This window comes from Curcuma longa, chromosome 11 (assembly GCF_044706935.1).
Source record: "Curcuma longa cultivar G26 ecotype Majalengka, Jawa Barat chromosome 11, ITB_CL_G26_1.1, whole genome shotgun sequence".
Classification (NCBI taxonomy): domain Eukaryota; kingdom Viridiplantae; phylum Streptophyta; class Magnoliopsida; order Zingiberales; family Zingiberaceae; genus Curcuma; species Curcuma longa.
In genome coordinates this window covers 22,108,699-22,129,134 of record NC_133871.1, presented here as the reverse complement: position 1 = coordinate 22,129,134, position 20,436 = coordinate 22,108,699, and the positions used below count along the sequence as shown (strand labels likewise).

The 20,436-nt window shown below is 39.7% G+C and overlaps 1 protein-coding gene and 1 pseudogene across 1 annotated transcript; both read left to right on the top strand.

Annotated features, from left to right (window-relative positions):
* Positions 1-11,587: 11,587 nt before the first annotated feature.
* LOC141841747 (phospholipase A1-II 5-like) lies at positions 11,588-13,081 on the top strand. The gene has a single exon (XM_074729947.1). It carries the CDS (start codon positions 11,636-11,638, stop codon positions 12,836-12,838), a length of 1,203 nt encoding a protein of 400 aa, XP_074586048.1. The 5' UTR covers positions 11,588-11,635; the 3' UTR covers positions 12,839-13,081.
* A 5,665-nt stretch (positions 13,082-18,746) lies between these two features.
* Positions 18,747-20,178, top strand: LOC141842234 (phospholipase A1-II 5-like; annotated as a pseudogene).
* Positions 20,179-20,436: the final 258 nt, after the last annotated feature.

The window sequence follows — 20,436 nt, the reverse complement described above, 5'->3', positions numbered from 1 at the left end:
AAATAATTTCTAGTCCCAAATACTATAGTAGTAGCAGAGAGAAAGACATTAAGACCAAATTGATGTGAAATACAAATATAAATTATTTTATAATCAAAGAGAGTTTGATTAATCAGGACTTATAATTTTTTATATAGATTTGAGGCAGAAATGATAGCTTACTTTGTAATCTGATATGATTTTTTTTTATTTTTCAATGAATTAATATTAATTGTATATATTTATCCTATTATTATAATTTTAAATAAATATCTTATCACGCTATTATAATTTTAAACCAATATCAATTGTATTTGTAGTTGACCGTTAGTGAATATTATTATTAGACGCATATGAAATAATATCTTACTTGTTTTTCATTTTGATATGATATTTAATTTTTTAAATCATTTTTTATTCACTTTATATTTATATATTTATTTTAGTTATGTAAATATATGCATTGTAGTTGTAGGTGATGAGTAATAAATACTAAATTTTATTTAAAATGCGATGATCGAAGATCCGATCCATAATAAGTTTATTGATTTTTTATTTTCTTTTTATTGCTAGTTCCAAAATTAAATATTTTGGATGCGTAACTAGTTTTGGAGGTTTAAAATTTATTATTATTATTGCATTTGTAAAGTTAATTCAAATGATTGTAACATGAATGATAATTAATTATATATTAATATTTTGATTTATATTTAAAAATTTTTATTTATATTTTAAGTGAACTTATTATGTGAATGAATTACGATGATGTGTAAGTTTTGAATTTGGATTATATATTTTAAATAAATATTAGTGGCAATTTAAATATGTTTATGAATTTGTATAAAGGATATTATTAGTGTTGTTGTAGATTAGTTAAGAGGGCCTTTTAAAATTTATAATTTTTTAATAAAAATTAAAACTAGCCGTTAATAGTCATTAAAACTAACCATTTAATAAATATATTTAAAAAATAAACAAATAAATAAAAAATAAAAAAAAGAAAAAAAAAAGCATGCGGGGTGGGCCAGACTGGCCCATCCTGCAGTCGTTTAACGCGTTTAAAGAATTAAACGCGTTAAACGATATTAACGCCCCACATTGCTATGGGACGTTATAATGGGGCATCTGAACGCGCGATGTACTTGCGTTGCAGATGCCCTTACACGAAAATTGACCTTAATTATAAATTATCATGAGTGATAATATTTATTCTTTACAAAAAGTACACACATATATAAATATCTTCGAAATATTAATATTTTTTGATATTTTGAAATATCGTTATATCTTTAAATTGAGACACCTTTAAAATTGTTATCGATTTCTTATATTAACATTACAGGATTTGAATAAATTTTATATATTGAATTATTTTGATCCTTAATCAATTAAGGACTAAGGACGAAGATCAAATTCACGCAAATCCATTTTACTTTCAGTTGCGCCTATTTAATTCTTTCTTCAATAAAAAACACAAACACATGAGTTTTTCCTTGTAGGCATGAAACATTATCATTATTGATTTTCACGTGAAATTTTTAGATAGTTGGTTTTGTTTGGTTTTTCAAATCCATTGTACTTTCAGCTTATTTAATTCTTTCTTTAATTTAATAAAAAATCAAACACATGTTTTTAACTGGTACAGTTTGTCCTTGTAGATATGAAACACTATTAATTTATAGGTTGTTGGTTTCTCTAACTTTAGCCTGGCCCATTCACACGATACATATTATTCATGCCAATTAATTTTCAATTGGCGTAGGTTTTAGGATGAAGATAAGAATTTTATACTTGCATTTGCTATGTTCATGTAGGATAGGATAGAATATGCCCTTAGGACATGATTAAATTGATTACATTTGCAGAGTTGCAGAAGATGTAGGTAGAATATGCCCTTAGGGCATGATTAAATTGATTACATATTATTCATGCCAATTAGTTTTCAATTGACGTAGGTTTTAGGTCGATGAAGATTAGAATTTAGACTTACATTTGCTATGTTCATGTAGGATAGAATATGCCCCTAGGGCATGCATGATTAAATTGATTACATATTATTCATGCCAATTAATTTTCAATTGGCGTAGGTTTTAGGATGAGGATAAGAATTTTAGACTTACATTTGCTATGTTCATGTAGGATAGAATATGCCCTTAGGGCACGATTAAATTGACTATTGCAGGTCTGATTTATTTAAAATGACTATGATCGAATCTTGATAAAGTCGAAATAATTAATGTCCTTCCCGTAGTGTTCAACTGCAGCTTATATACCTCCACCTCCTCTAGGTAATATGTCGTCATCAAATTTTATGATGAAATAATATAAATTCTTTGTTAATTTTATGATAAATCAATATTTTATCATCATTATAAATTTATGACAAAAATATGTATCGTTACAAAATTTACTCAGATGCAAATCTACGATAAAAGTTGATTATCATGACAAATTTGCAACGAAAATAATGTTTGTCATCGATTTTCTGATGAAAAATATTTTCGTCACCAATTGATGATGAAATTAGGTTGGTCGCCCATCAGCGACCAAATTAAATTTTTAGTAAATATTTGAAATTTGGGGGTGAAAGTCTCTATAAATAATGATTCTTTTTCCATTTCATTGGCTAAAAATATTATTAGAAATAATATAATAGTTTAAAATTAATTAATAAATTAGTGTTTATAAAAAATTATCAACCAACATGTATATTCATCAATATTGATTGAGCCTCCCGCTTACATTACAGATGAGTCTTTAGAATTATAAATTTGATTTACTTTATATATTCTGTTAACTTATTTGTTTGCACTCCTCGATTTATCAAATATCGAAGATCCTAACACTTCGCGTGTTTAAGTATATGTTAGATGTCATTATATTGCCATATTTTTTCTTAAAAGGTCTCTTTTTTTAATTTTTCATTTGGGTCCGCTAAAATGGTAAAAATAATTGATTATATATTCACTTTAATTTCATATATAAATTAAAATATACCTTAAACTTGTTCAACCAAAAGTTCTTTTTATAAGTGTTGGAGTGCTTGTATATGTAAAGCCCCTCTCAAATGATTATTCACTATTTTATTTATCTTATGAATAACACATACATAATTTTGAAATCTATCATAAAATTGTAAACAAATATTATTAAATAATTAAGATAGTAGTTGAAAAAATAAAATATTTTTAAATACTTACGAATCTCTATGAGATACTATACACTCTCGAATATCTTGCATCTTAGTGGTGGACTATCTGGCTGAAGGTACTGGTGACTATAGTAGTGACAAATCCGATGAAAGTACTGATGAAAGTGCATGGGAAGGTTTTGCCCAATCAAGGGGTGTAAGTACAGCATTAGGTGTCAAAGCATACTGATTGGAGTTTATGTCTACCATATCGAAACTGTCTACTACAATTGTTAAGATAAAATAATAAATATTTAATACATAATAAAGAGCATGAAAAAAATTACCTATCAAAATTATTAGGATAAAGTAATAAATATTTAATACATAATAAAAAAATATAAAAAATTTATCATATATGCTAACAGATTAAAGAATGTGCAAAATCAAATACTAAGATGTCACCTCTAATGACCTATAAGAAAAAAATATATGTATTAACGGATAATCAAAATATTCAACAATGAAATAGTATATAGACAATTAATTGAGCTATGAGTTATATAAATATGTAGATTAACACTAAATTTACTCATAAAAAATATATTATCATTTTTGAAAATATTTCATCATTTTTTATTATATAATAACATCAAAGTTCTCATTCTCTTAGCATTCTCACTGTCGTTGTCGTCATCATCATCATTCTCATGACTTTCATTTGCATTCACATTTATCTCTACTCCGTTTAGATCTTGTAATGTTGAAATAATATATTCCTCGATTTGAAATGGATTTGCAATTTTCTCTTGTTGACATGCAATGTCTTCTCAACATTCCTTAATTTTTTTTCATGCTTTAGTTTTACCGTGTCTCATTCCTCCAGTGTCTTCAACACAGAGGAGCAGCTGCCAGGGCCCATGCCAAACAGGCACGGTCGTGCCTTCGCTTCAGCTCATAGCCAGTGCATGGTCGTGCCTCACAAGCACGGCCGTGCCACCTTTCCAGAGCGACGATTGTCTCTGGTCGTGCCCCACAGGCACGGCCCTGCCATGTCTCTAGAGCCTCGTCTGCCCCTGGCCGTGCCCACTAAGCACAGCCGTGCCACATTTCCAGTGCTTCAACGTTCCATGGTCGTGCCTCCTAGGCACGATCGTGCCTATTCTATAGAAAAGCGGCAGCACATGGCCGTGTCTCCCAGACACGGCCATGTGACGGGGGCGTGCCTGTCGAAAGTAGGACATATAAATAGCCCCCTTAAGATCCCTAAGAAAGGGGGGAGACCTTGGGAGAGACCCTAGGAGTGTTTCAAGCCACCGAAGCCACATTTCGGAGCAGGAATCTATGATCCATCCATCCGACCGGGATTACTCCATCTCCTCCGTCCCACGTCAACGAGGAGAAAGCAACGCGGAGAAGAAGACCTTCATCGATAGGTTTTATTTCCTTTTCAGGATTTAGAATGTATTATTTGATATCTTCTTCGAGTTGTAATCTCTCCGTTATGGAGTAGTTCTCTAGATTCTAGGATTAGGAGAAATCGAGATGTATGGATTGAACTCATGGATTTATTATTTACCATGTTCAGTGATATATATATACATGTTGTTTTATGGATTTGTGTCTTATGATTGATTGATAATATGTCTATGAATGGTATTGAATCTATGAGGATAAGGATTTATTGTTGTTTTGAGGATTCTTAGGATCGTATACCGGGGTGCCTTGTGACAGAAGGTTAACCTTTAATCGGACCTTCTGAAGAAATCTTTAGGCTATAATGAGTTTTTATGAGGGATATCTAATGGTTATTGGTTGTTAGGGAGAGGTCTTTATATGGATACCCTGTGACAGAGGGTATGTCACTAGTAGTATGCTGGGGTGCCCGGGTGACAGTGGAGAGCCATAACCAGGCTAACTGGTGTCATCTCAAACTGACAATCATAACACTAGAACACCATTGATTTATTCCGAGGAAACTTGACGATGTCTAATTGGATACATTGGTTAGAATCCTTGTAAATGTGCATGTATTGAGGAATGGTAAAGGATCCATAGTCAATTAAACATAATCTCGAGGAATCTGAAGTCCTAGGATCGTTTCCACACGTCTGTCATAGTTGATTTCTCTCTATTTGAGGTTTTAGGAGCTCGAACACTCTCTCTTCCTCACACCAATCCAACATAAGTGATCTCTCCACTCTTATTGTACTAGTTTAGTGATCAATTCCACGGTCCTTGTGGATTCGATATCTTTATTGCTTGACGACATTCCGTATACTTGCGGAAGGCGCATCAATGCACTTTCATCCCTTTGATAGGATCAAACCAACGACACAAATAAAATAAATAACATTTCTGGGTCAGAGTATTCTACCTCTTTAATTTCATCAAGCAAATCATAAAAATCATTGCTTCTATCTCTATATATATTATAGACTTTCTCTCACGTGGGACTCATAAGGAGGTGCAAATTCAAGACTTAGATTGTATTAAACCAAGTGACTCGTGTGCGAGTATAACCTACATGCATCGAATGTCTAATTGATTGGATAAAATTTGATGGTTGATTACTAGCGTTTCAAGACAGGCGCTAGAATCTTTCCACGATCGTTCCCCTCGTTCTCTGTATCGTGCACTCCACTTGATAAATCTCCTTATGATAGGTAGGGGTGTAATCGAACCGAGCCAAGCCGAACAGTAAGAGGCTCGAGCTCGGTTTGTTTTTCCGAAGCTCGAGTTCGGCTCGAGTTCGATTCGAGCTTTAATTCTTAAGCTCGAGTTCGGCTCGTAATGAAATTAAATAGTTCGCGAACGGCTCGAGCTCGGCTTGAAAAAAGGCTCGTTTTAAAGTTAAACAAATTCAGTTTGAGCTTGGTTCGAAAATAGCTCGTTTAAAAGTTAAACGAGCTTAGTTCGAGCTTGGCTCGTTAATATATAATATTTATAATTTATGTAATATATATATATATATATATTCATGAATCTCTTAACAAACACGTTCGTGAGCTTTTAAACGAACATGTTCGCGAATATGTTCGCGAACACGTTCGTGAGCCTTTAAACGAACATGTTCGCGAGCTCACGAACCAAATACTGCTAAGCTCGAGTTCGGCTCGATAATATTTTCGAGCTCGAAATCAGGCTCGAGCTCGGCTCGTTAACTTAATCGAACGAACTCAAACGAACTTTTTTTCGAGCCGAGACTCGAATAGCTCGTGAGCAGCTTGACTCGTTTACACCTCTAATGATAGGTTGATAGCACTTGGGTATTAGCTAGGTTCGTCGCGAACAATTAGTGTTTGATTGTGTACGTGGTTGCATAGTTGTATCCTTGAAAACTATCGCACACTTCGCTCGACGGAGGGTCCCGTGATAGCACTTGGTTATTAGCTAATTTCATTGCAAATAATCAGTTCTTGGCTGTGTATATGGTTGTGATGTTGTATATATCCTGAAAAACTATGTTGCACTCTACTTGACGGATCTTCCCTTGATAGCATTCAGGTACTAGTTAGGTTCATTGAAAATAATCAATGTTTGGTTGTGTACGTGGTTGTGTCGTTGTATCCTGAAAAATAGACATCCATTTGTTTTAAAAAATTGTATCAAATGCAAACCTCAATGTCTCAAGTTCTCACTTAGACTCGACAATCGGACACATGACTTCCGACTCAACACTCAGTTTCCCAACTCAGATTCGACACTCAACTATCCACTTCGGCTCATCGGGCGACACTTTGTGACTTGGATTTGAGTTACTTCCCAAATATTCGGCCTCATTGTCCTGACAATCAATCTCCGCTCCCGAGCACTCACTACTTCTCTCGAGCACTCGAAATTAGTTCCCGACCACTCAACAGCACTCGGGCTGCAGTCTTCTCACTTGAAAACTCCGCTTAGCCTTCACATAGCAACGCTGATCAACCTTCGCAAGCAACCGAGTTTAGCCTATCACGTCATCGACAAATAAAATCTAAATTGTTTTCTATAATATTTTAATTCAAAATATTTTCGACATGACGATATTGGGTAATAGATATGTCAAATTCTTTTATGCGCCAAAACTAGTGTATATATATATACAGAGTTGTTATACTGAGCGCCTTATACTTAGCGCCTCGTGAGCGCCTCCGACGTGGATGCGGACGTGGCTGGGAACTCCGCCTCTCCGCACGCGCGTGGCAACAAAAACTTAACCCGAACCCTCGATCGCTCCTGCTCGCTCTCTTCCCCGCTTCCACCCTAACCCTAAGCGATCGCCCTCTTCTCCGCCGACGCCCCTCTGCTCGCCAAGCCCCCTGCTCGCCGCGCTTCCTCGCCGCGTGCTCGCCGCGCTTCCTCGCCGCGTGCTCGCCGCGCTTGCTCGCCAAGCCCCTGTTGGGTCCAAAAGAATGCATGTATCTCCACAATAGCATGATATTGTCCACTTTGGGCCTAAGCCCTCATGGCTTTGCTCTTGGGCTCTTCCCAAAAGGCCTCATGCCAATGGAGATACTTTCCATCCTTTTAACCCCATGATCTTTTCCATGTGCTTTAGATGTGGGACTATGTTTGCACCCTTGCAACCCAACAATCCCCCCCTCAAACAAAGGACCACAGGCCCCCCTGAATCCTCGACCCACCAGGACTTTTTCACCTAGCCGCAACTAGGATTTTTTGCCCCTCGGTCCACCCGACCTACTAGGACTTTCACCTAGCCGCAACTAGGACTTTTTGCCCCTCGATCCACCCGACCTACTAGGACTTTCACCTGGTGTCTGGTCCTCTTGATTCAGACACGGGAGCACCCACTTCCTTTGTTTTTTTTTAAGGTTCAAAGCACATGGTTAGATCTGGATCATGGCTCATCCGGCGGTTAGTCCGGTGATGAGCGGTCTCGCTCTGATACCACTTGATGGGTCCAAAAGAATGCATGTATCTCCACAATAGCATGATATTGTCCACTTTGGGCCTAAGCCCTCATGGCTTTGCTCTTGGGCTCTCCCCAAAAGGCCTCATGCCAATGGAGATACTTTCCATCCTTTTAATCACATGATCTTTTCCATGTGCTTTAGATGTGGGACTATGTTTGCACCCTTGCAACCCAACAGCCCCCTGCTCGCCACGCTTGCTCTTCAAGCCCTCTGCTCCCTGCGCTTGCTCGCCAAGCCCCCTCGCCGACGCCCCTCTGCTCGCCAAGCTTGTTCGCCGACGCCCCTCTGCTCGCCAAGCTTGTTCTCTGACGCCCTCTGCCCGGCGCCCTCTCCGCTGCGCCCCTTCTCGCAGCTGCGCCACTGCTCGCCGCCAGCCACGCCATTTGCTCGCCGCCAGCCACGGCCTCGAAACCCTAATTCTTCCTCGCCCTCTACTCGCCGCCAGCCACGCCCTCTGCTCGCCGCCAGTCGCGGCCTCGAAACCCTAATTCTTCCTTGCCGCTAGCCACGTCCTCTGCTCGCCGCCAGCCGTGCCCTCTGCCCCATCGCAGATTCCGCCACTCATTCTGTAAGAAATTTTAACTCTAGCTGGGAACTAGCATGCCATACATTTTGCATGCATTTTAGCTTGAAAATCATAAATGTACTGTATGTTCATGAAGAACTTTGATATTTCATTCAATAAAGATGATCTTGAATAATGTTCATGTACAAATTTTAGTTCAACTTGAGCTTGGGGCGTCGGCGAGGGGGCTTGGGGCGTCGGCGAGGGGGCTTGGCGAGCAAGCGCAGGGAGCAGAGGGCTTGAAGAGCAAGCGTGGCGAGCAGGGGGCTTGGCGAGCAAGCGCGGCGAGCACGCGGCGAGGAAGCGCGGCGAGCAGGGGGCTTGGTGAGCAGAGGGGCGTCGGCGGAGAAGAGGGCGATCGCTTAGGGTTAGGGTGGAAGCGGGGAAGAGAGCGAGCAGGAGCGATCGAGGGTTCGGGTTAAGTTTTTGTTGCCACGCGCGCGCGGAGAGGCGGAGTTCCCAGCCACGTCCGCATCCACGTCGGAGGCGCTCACGAGGCGCTCAGTATAAGGCGCTCAGTATAACAACTCTGTATATATATATAGAGAGAGAGAGAGAATTTGTCACCTACGTCAACCTGATGTATAGTATACGAGACATGAGACACTATCATTATTAATTTTCGCGTGAAATTTATTGATAATTCATTTTTTTTTTCTCAATAGTCACAAATTGGTCCCTGCTATCAATACGTCCAGAGGGGCCCACTACCCCCGCCCCCCCCCCCCCCCCCCCAACCCCCACCCACCCACCCACACACACACACACACACACAAGGCATGCGCACACGTTTTAAACAATAAGATATGAAAAATATAAAGTTGATTCGATGTCTTCCATTATGATTTCGGATTTCACGTCAAAATAATTTTCACCTGATGTCAGATGTCAAATTTCGACCGGATAATGATAAGAATCTGGCGTAATTTGATTGGAAGCAGTCGCCCCTACTGCGTGGTCACTGTCGATGACGATCGAGTTGGATTCCGACTGAATCGCGGTTGGAGATCGGCCGAGGAAGAATCGACGTCCGCTATCGATAGTGGCCACGCCACGGTAGTGGCGCGATCGGGCCGGATTCCGATCGAATCGCGGGTAGAAATCAGTCGAGGAAGGACCCACGTGTGACGCCGACCCTTCCTCAGTCAATCTCTGACCGCAATTCGATCGGAATCCAACCTGATCACCGTCGACAGTGGCCGCGCAGTGGGGGCGGCTGTTTCCAACCAAATTACGTCAGATTCCAACCACTATCCGGTCAGAATCTGATACCGGATGGAGCGCCGGCAAGCTGCGCGTCGATCGCGCCCGAGAGAGAGGCCGGTGGTGGCCAGACAGCACGGCGAGTGCCGCGGCAACGGCGATAGATCGCGAGTGTCATGCACGGATTGCGCATTCCTCATGGCGCAACATAACATCTCTCTCTATATATATATATATATAGAGTTTTGCTATCCCGTACGGCACCCCCATCCACGACTCGTGCGCACCGCTCAGACCCACCGTCGCTGCCGCCGCGTCATCCAAACTGGGCGTGATCGACGCACCACTCGCCGGCGCATCGTCCGACGTCAGATTCTGATCGGATAGTGGCCGAAATCCGACGAATTCAGCCAGAAACTGCTGAATCTGACGCGCAGCCACTGGCCACCGAATCGCGGCCGGTTTCCGACCAAATCACGGTCGGAGACCGTCCGAGGAAAGACCTCCGTGGCACGGCGGTCCTTCCTCGGCCGGTCTCCGACCGCTATTTGGCCGGAAATCGGCCGTGATTCGGCCACCAGTGGATGCGCGCCGGATTCGGTGGTTTCCGATCGAATTGCGCCGGATTTCGGCCACAATCTGGCCGGAATCCGACGCCGGCGAGCGGCGCATCGATCGCGGCCGGGCCGACGGCGGGCAGTGGTCGGACGACGCTGCGAGGGCGGAAGGCAGCGGCGAGGGTTGGGGTGCGAGCACTGTGCATTCCCAGATTTAGACAGTCAGATCTCGTGGGCAATCGCGTGATCAATGGCCGATTCAACGTCGCGCACGAGCGCGGATGGGGGTGTCGCGCAGACCTAACAAACCCGTATATATATATATATATATATATATATATATATATATATATATATATATATATAGTCACAAAATAATTTTGCCTATCTAATTCATGATTAATTTTCTGTACATTAGTAATTAGTAGTTCGTGAATTAATGATTTAATTATTTACAGTGTTATTAGCCAGGATAATCATTATTAATTTTCATGTGAAATTTATAGAGAGTTGGAATTTTTTTACAAACTAATTTTACCTATCTCATCAATAATTGAATATATTTTTCATATCTTATTGTTTAAAACGTGTGCGCATGCCTTGAGGGGTGGGTCTAGGGACGGATATATATCCCTCTCGACGTATTGATAGCAGGGACCAATTTGTTTAATTCTCAGTACTATCTACTTACTCTTGCTGCAAAAACGCAAGTGACACATGTTCTGTGCATTATCTAATTGAACAAAATACATTAAAAAAATAATTGATCATATTTGTCGTCTTAATTTTTTTAAAATATTATTATAACATAAAATTACTGTATAGTTACTATAATATATATAAAAGAATAAATCAATTCAATTGAGTTAAAAATAATTACTATAATTAATTTTAAATAATTTTTATTAACTAGGTAATAGGATATTTTCATATACAATAAGTATGGTCTATGGCAGCCCTCGGGACATAGTTGAGTTGGTTACGACATAGCAGACTTACAGAAGAGGACAAGGATTCAAATTCTGACGAAATCAGACAATATCCTACTGCGTCGTAATCAATTATAATTTTTTGATTTATTTTATGGGACTGATCGTGTGGGATCGTTAAGGTAGCGGATTCCACCTTTTGGCATTTGTCCTCTTCTAACTTTCCACGTGTAGAAACGGCCCGTACGTCCACTGGCTATAAATACGTGCCCAGACCTCCTCGCTCAATTCACAGCACCAACAGCTTCCAATTTAAGTCAGTTTAATTGGAAACAAGCTCTGATAATCAGTTAAGCATGGAGCTAAATGGTGCTAGTGCTGGTGCTGGTAAGGCAACGGTCCCATGGGAGGAGCTCCTCGGATCCAAAGACTGGTCCGGCCTACTGAGCCCGCTCGTCCACGACCTCCGCTACCACCTCCTCCGGTGTGGCAGCTTCTGCCAGATCGCCGGAGACTCCTTCATTTCCGACAGTGAGTCCAAGTACATCGGCAAGTGCCGCTACTCTCCTGCCAGCATCCTCCAACAAGTCTTATTCAAGGAAACCGCGGATTACGTAGTCGACGTGCCAAACACAAACACCGTCGGCTACCTCTACACCACCATACTCCTAGAGCACAACTGGATGGGCTACGTCGCCGTCTCCAGCGACGCCCTCTACCAAAAAACTGGCCGCCGTGATATTTACGTCGCGTGGCGCGGCACGGCCCGAACGCTGGAATGGTTGGCGGACATCAACATCGAACTCGTGCCATTCCGCGCCCACGACGGCGATGTCAAGATCATGAAAGGCTGGCACGACATCTACACCACGGGAAATATAATCATTCCCAGCGCCCAGATGCACTTAAAAGCTGTGATAAAGGAGTACCTGAAAATGTACCAATATGAGAATCCGTCCATCATCTGCGTCGGCCACAGCCTCGGCGGTTCCCTCGCCATCCTCAGCGCTTTTGATATAGCGAGCAGTGGAGTGTCCAAGATCAACGGCGAGGATATTCAGGTATGCGCCGTGGCGTTCGATGCCCCCAAAGTCGGGAACCAGGCATTCAATGACGCCTTGGAAAAACTGCCAAAGACAAAAGTTTTAAGGATCAACAATACTATGGACCTCGTCCCCTATTGGCCGTTTTGTGGTGACTACGTCGACACAGGTAAAATTTTGCACATTAATTCTGAGAAATCAAAGTTCTTGAAGAGTAAGGAAGAGTACGAAGGAGATCAGCTGCTTGGGAAAATATCTCAGTGGCACTCGCTTCAAGTGATTCTACACACCGTGACCGGATGGACAAGCACAGACTTCGACAACCACTCTGATCTGGTGAAGGCGAGACTGCCGCTGGTGAACAGGATGGCGGGGCATTTGACGAAGGTTGATAATAAAGTGATTGGGCATCATGTGAATGTGATTGAGGGGTGGTGGGTAGAGAAAAACAAAGGGATGGTGTACAATGAGGAAGAGGACAAATGGGAGGAGGGGCCGCTGCCGCGGAACGATTAGTACTTGAGCCAACTGGTGACCGGTCGGCTGGCTGATCGGTGGTCGGCAGCTACCTAGCTAGCTCATATGTGTCTACGTACGTTAATTCTCTTGTGCTATCTATCTATCTGGCTTGCTTAATTAGCTTATGGTGATCTAGAATAAAGCATCCTGAATGCTGCGATCGAGGATGCATGCGTGTGTATCGTATTGTATTGTGTATTGTGTATTGTATTGTACTTATCCAATATAAAAGTATGTGTGTCTGGCTCTCCTACTTCTCTATTCAATCGTATAATAATGGTGTTGTAATCGATCAAATCGTTACATTGCTACAATAATGTGTGTTATGGGTTGGCATGATCCGGTACGAAAAGTCAAAATCTAGTTCAAGTAGATAGCCTGTCATACCAAAGGTGGACTTGACCTCATATCCAGACTCTCACTCACTCTGTATTCAATCTCTATGTCCAGTTGGAACCCAAACCCTTGTTTCTCTTGGAGGTCCGACTCCTAGGCGACCACTCATTCAAAGCTATAGCTCTCGACTGTCCTGCCCAAAACCTCCCCTCTAGCTTGGCCGCTTCAGCTATGGCTCCCGAGTTCATCTAGGATGACGGCTTTGGTCGGGCTTCATTTCCCGACCTGGCTAGTATGCTTAATTTTATTGGGAATCGGGCGACTGATGCCTCTTTCGACTCAGAGCTCCCATTCCACGGCTCTGCTTAGTCATATCCCGTCCAAATTCCCAGCCTAGTCGGACTCGATCGAGTTCCCATGCCCTGTTTGATACTCAACCTACTCCGCTTCGTTTCCACGGTCAGTTATACCCCCGCCCTAAGGACATGTGTAATCATATGACATGATAGTTACTCTACCCCTACTTATGTCCTAATGACGTAGCATTATGAACGACATGACTTTCCCTTGCCCGGATAGGACATATGTTCTAACAAGATCTTTATGCATATATATTTTTCTTAATTAAAGACAAGACATTTTTTTTTATCATTCTCTCACCCTTGCCTATATAACTCTCACTCTTCATGTCTACATGTACGCATACACCTTCACCACTCTCCTTCAATTAAATCCTCTATATATCCCTCACCAATGACTGACAAGACAATATATGGATTATGGATTGAAGTTGTGGGTGTTTCAATTTCCAACAAAATAATTTATAGTCCTTTTCTTCTTCTACAAAAGAAGAAGAGGAATTCATCATCTTAGCGGCCTCACATAGTCAGCCCCACGACCATCTGTGAGGAGGTAAATCGAAAAACTATAATTGATCACGACGTAGGAGGTTATTGCCTGACTTAGTCAGGATTCAAACTCTTGCCCTCTTCTACAATTCTGATGCATCGTAATTAACCAACTTAGCTATGTCTCAGGAGCAATAATTTCTAGTCCCAAATACTATATTAGAAGCAGGGGAAGATATTAAAACCAAATTGATGTGAAATACAAATATAAATGGTCTTATAATCAAAGAGAATTTGATTAATCAGGACATATAATTTTTTATATAGATTTGAGGTAGAAATGATATAGCTTACTTTGTAACCTGGTATGATTTTTTATTTTTCAATGAATTAATATTAATTGTATATATTTATCCTATTATTATATATAATTTTAAACAAATATCTTATCACGCTATTATAATTTTAAACCAATATCAATTGTATTTGTAGTTGACGGTTAGTGAATATTATTATTGTTGGTGCGGGAAGCATCCGACGATCAAACCCAAGTAAGTTCCCCTACTAGACTCATTTCAAATTCATTTCCATTAGTTTTGTGAATTCTTTTAAAAATTTTGAGTTAGTTGAGCCAAATATTATTATATCATCCACATAAATTTGGGCTATGAAAATGTCTTTTTCTAGGGTTTTCACAAAAAGGGTTGGATAGCGCGAACTCGATCCAACAATTATTAGATGCATATGAAATACTATCGTACTTGTTTTTCATTTGATATGATATTTAAACTTTTAAATTATTTTTTATTCACTTTATATTTATATATTTATTTTAGTTATGTAAATATATGCATTGTAGTTACGTTATAGGTGATGAGTACCAAATACTATATAAATAACAAATACTAAATTTTATTTAAAATGTGATGATCGATCCATAATAAGTTTGTTGATTTTTTATTTTATGAATCTTTGTTGCTAGTTCTAAAATTAAATATTTTGGATGCTTAGCTAGTTTTGGATGTATAAAATTTATTATTATTGTTGAATTTGTAAAATTAATTCAAATGATTATAAGATGAATGATAATTAGTTATATATTAACATTTTGATTTACATTTTAAAATTTTTATTTATATTTTATGTTAACTTATTATGTTAATGAATTACTATGATGTGTAATTAAGTTTTGAATTTAGATTATATATATATTCTAAATAAATATTAGTGACAATTTCAATATGTTTATGAATTTGTATAAAAGATATTATTAGTGTTGTTGTAGATTAGTTACGAGGGCCTTACATGAAAATTGACCTTAATTATAAATTACCATGAGTGATAATACTTATTCTTTATAAAAAATACAAGACACATATATAAATATCTTTGAAATATTAATATTTTTTGATATTTTGAAATATCGTTATATCTTTAAATTGAGACACCTTTAAAATTGTTATCGATTTCTTATATTAATTAACATTACAGGATTTGAATAAATTATATATATTGAATTATTTTGATCCTTAATCAATTAAGGACTAAGGACGAAGATCAAATTCACTTAAATCCATTCTACTTCCGGTTGCGTCTATTGAATTCTCTTCAATAAAAAACACAAATACATGAGTTTTTCCTTGTAGGCATGAAACACTATCATTGTTGATTTTCACGTGAAATTTTTAGATAGTTGGTTTTGCTTTGTTAATTTAATTTTCAAATCCATTGTACGTACTTTCAGCTTATTTAATTCTTTCTTTAATTTAATAAAAAAAACACAAACACATGTTTTTACTGGTATAGTTTGTCCTTGTAGCTATGAAACACTATTAATTTATAGGTAGTTGGTTTCTCTTCTTCTTTTTTTTTTTTTTGCATAGGTTTAGGGTTTAGGGTTGGTTTCTTAACTTTAGCCCCATTCACACGATACATATTATTCATGCCAATTAATTTTCAATTGGCGTAGCTAGGTTTTAGGATCAGGATAAGAATTTTAGACTTAAATTTGCTATGTTCATGTCGGATAGAATATGCCCTTAGGGCATGATTAAATTGGTTACTATGAGTTAATCAGATTTATTTAAGTGGACTATGATCGAATCTTGACAAAGTCGAAACAATGTCCTCTCCGTAGTGACCAACTGCAGTTTATATACCTCCACCTCCTCTGGGTAATATGTCATCATCAAATTTTGTGACGAAATAATATAAATTCTTCGTCAATTTTATGACAAATTAATATTTTATCATCGTTATAAATTTACTATTATACGAAAATATGTATCGTCATAAAATTTACTCATATGCAAATCTACGACAAAAGCCGATTATCATGATAAATTTGTAACGAAAATAATGTTTATCATCGATTTTCTGACAAAAAATATTTTTGTCACCAATTGACGATAAAATTAGGCTCGTTGCTCATCAGTGACGAAATCATTTTTGGAGTAGATATTCGAAATGTGGGGGCGAAAGTCTTTATAAATAATGATTCCTTTTCCATTTCCTTGTCTAAAAAAATATTATTAGAAATAATATAATAGTTTAAAATTATTTAAAAAATTAGTGTTTATAAAAAATCATCAACCTACGTGTATAGTTATCAATATTGATTGAGCCTCCTGCTTACATTGCAGATTAGTCTTCAGAATAATAAGTTTGATTTACTTTATATATTCTGTAGACTTATTTGTTTGCACTCTTCGATTTATCAAATATCGGAGATCTTGACACTTTACATGTTTAAGTATATGTTGGATGTGATTGCCATATTTTTTCTTAAAAGGTATTTTTATTGTTAATTTTTCATTTGGGTCCAAATTGAATGTCCGCTAAAATGAGATGAGCTCGGCCTCAGGTCCAACCTCGAGCTCCAATCTCGACATGTCATGTCGACCTCTTCTTGGACTCGAGTCTGACCTCGAGTTTCGATCTCGGCATATCGTGCTGATCTCTTCTAGGCCTCGAGCTCTGATCTTGGCATAACTCCGACATCTCGTGCTGACCTCTTCTTGGCCTCGAGTCTGACCTTGAGCTACGATCTCAGCATGACTCTGACATCTTGTGTCGACCTTTTCAGCTTCGAGTTCAACCTCAAGCTTCGATTTCGGCATGACTCCAACGTCTCATGCATGCCAACCTCTTCTCAGACTCGAGTTCGACCCAGAGCTTTGATCTTGACATATTGTGCCGCCCTCTTCTCAGTCTCGAGTCCGACCTCGAGCTCCGATCTTGGCATATTGTGCCGACTTCTTCTTGGCCTCGAGTCCAACCTTGAGCTACAATCTCGGCATGACTCTGACATGCATCTCGTACCAACCTCTTCAACCTCGAGTCCGACCTCGAGCTCCGATTTTAGCATGACTCCGACGTCTCATGCCGACCTCTTCTCGAACTCGAGTTCGACCCAGAACTCCAATCTTGGCATATCGTTTCGATCTCATCTCGTCCTCGAGTCCGATCTTGAGCTCTGGTTTTGACCTGTCCCTAACATCTCGTGTCGTACCATGGCACTCCCAAGGTATCACGTGCCGAATCTTAACTATAACATCTACTTAAACCTAGGAGATGGTCAGCCCACACAACTAGAGGATTTCAAGCAGTGGCGGAGCCACGTTGTCTTCTACCCGGGCTACAGCCTGGGTAGCCGACGTGAAAAGTCTTAATTTTACGGTAGAATTTTTTTTTTAAAAGAAAACTAAGGAGCCAGCCCGGGTAATCTCGTCGGAACAGTCTACAGTCGAAGATCAGCCCAGGTAAATTACCCGAGCTGGCTCCGCCATTGATTTCAAGACGGTCTCTTCTAGAAAAAAAAAATCTCATAGGATATATATATAATAACTAGCAGAATCCTTGCAAACTATAATAAAGTATCTTAGAATATTTCTTAAAAGTAGATGTTAATGTTTCAGAGATAAACTACTATAAAAAAGGGTCATACCCATGGGCACAGGTATGCGCACACATAAACTTTAATTTTCTCAAGTCCTTAGACTCCCTCCTTATGCAAAACTCTAATTTGAGCGTCAGAGTGGCTTGTCGGGATCCACTCCGAGAGTCATTCTAATTCTCTTTTTAAGTACTTTTCATGTCTCTTTGTTTTTCTTGATAACTATTTTAAAGGAGTACGTGTACACGTCAGCAGCAGTTTAATCCTCCATGGTGTATTAATTAGAATAATCATTATTAATTTTCACGTGAAACTTATAGATAGTTGGATTTTTTTTATCCCAATAGTTATAAAATAATTTTGCCTATCTCATTCATAATTGAATACATCGAATAAATATATATATTTAATTTTTTATATCTTATTTGTTTAAAACGTGCGCGCATGCATGGCTTGAGGGGTGGGACTAGGGACGGACGGATATATCCCTCTCGACGTATTTGTTTAATTATATTCTCAGTACAACCTACTTTACTTAATTACTCTTGCATAAACGCATGCAAGTAACACGTGTTTTGTGCATTATGTAATTGAACAAAATATATTAAAAAAATATTTTAACACATTTGTCGTCTTAATTTTTTAAAATATTATTATAACATAAAATTACTATACAGTAGTTACTATAAATATATTTAAAAAATCAATTCAATTTGCCCTCTTCAAACTTTAATTTCCACGTATAGAAACGGCCCGTACGTCCACCGGCTATAAATACGTGCCCAGACCTCCTCGCTCAATTCACAGCACCAACAGTTTGCAATTTAAGTCAGTTTAATTGGAAACAATTAAGCTCTAGCTAGTAATCAGTTAAGCATGGAGCAAAATGGTGCTGGTGATGCAACGTCGGTCCCATGGGAGGAGCTCCTCGGATCCAACGACTGGTCCGGCCTACTGTCCCCGATCCCCCCGATCTCCGCGACCACCTCCTCCGGTGTGGCAGCTTCTGCCAGATCGCCGGAGACTCCTTCATTTCCGACAGTCAGTCCAAGTACATCGGCAAGTGCCGCTACTCTTCTGCCAGCATCCTCCGACAAGTCTTCTTCAAGGAAACCGCGGATTACGTAGTCGACGTGCCAAACACAAACATCGACGGCTACCTCTACACCACCATACTCCTAGAGCACAACTGGATGGGCTACGTCGCCGTCTCCAGCGACGCCCTCCACGAAAAAACTGGCCGCCGTGATATTTACGTCGCGTGGCGCGGCACGGCCCGAACGCTGGAATGGTTGGCGGACATCAACATCGAACTCGTGCCATTCCCCGCCAACGACGTCGACGGCGATGTCAAGATCATGAAAGGCTGGCGCGACATCTACACCACGGGAATTATAATCGCAAACATTCCCAGCGCCCAGGAGCACTTAAAAGCTGTGATAAAGGAGTACCTGAAAATGTACCAATATGAGAATCCGTCCATCATCTGCGTCGGCCACAGCCTCGGCGGTTCCCTCGCCATCCTCAGCGCTTTTGATATAGCGAGCAGTGGAGTGTCCAAGATCAACGGCGAGGATATTCAGGTATGCGCCGTGGCGTTCGATGCCCCCAAAGTCGGGAACCAGGCGTTCAATGACGCCTTGGAAAAACTGCCAAAGACAAAAGTTTTAAGGATCAACAATACTATGGACATCGTCCCCTATTGGCCGTTTGTGGTGGTGACTACGTCGACACAGGTAAAATTTTGCACATTAATTCTGAGAAATCAAAGTTTTTGAAGAGTAAGGAAGAGTACGAAGGAGATCAGCTGCTTGGGAAAATATCTCAGTGGCACTCGCTTCAAGTGATTCTACACACCGTGACCGGATGGAGCAGCACTACAGACGACGACTTCGACAACAACTCTAAGCTGGTGAAGGCGAGACTGCCGCTGGTGAACAGGATAGCGGGGCATTTGAAGCTTAAGGATAAAGTGTTTGACTATAAAGTGATTGAGGGGTGGTGGGTAGAGAAAAACAAAGGGATGGTGTACAATGAGGAAGAGGACAAATGGGAGGAGAAACCGGTGCCGTGGAACTAATAGTACCTACTCGAGCCATCTGGTGACCGGCCGGCTGATCGGTGGTCGATCGGCAGCTACCTAGCTCGCTAGATCATATATATGTGTCTACGTACGTTAATTTCTCTTGTGCTATCTATCTGCATGGCTTGCTTAATTAGCTTATGGTGATCTAGAATAAAGCATCCTGAATGCTGCGATCGAGCTAGGATGCATGCGTGTGTATTGTACTGTATTGTAATATTTATGTATTGTGTATTGTGTTGTATTGTACTTATCCAATATAAAAGTATGTGTGCATGTTTGGCTCCTACTTCTCTATTCAATCGTATAATGGTGTTGTAATTGATCAAATAGTTTCTACAATTATTAATTGTGATTATGTACCATATATATATATATATATATTTAGGATTAAGCAATTATTAATTCTCTCCTTATAAATTTTCTTCCTCTT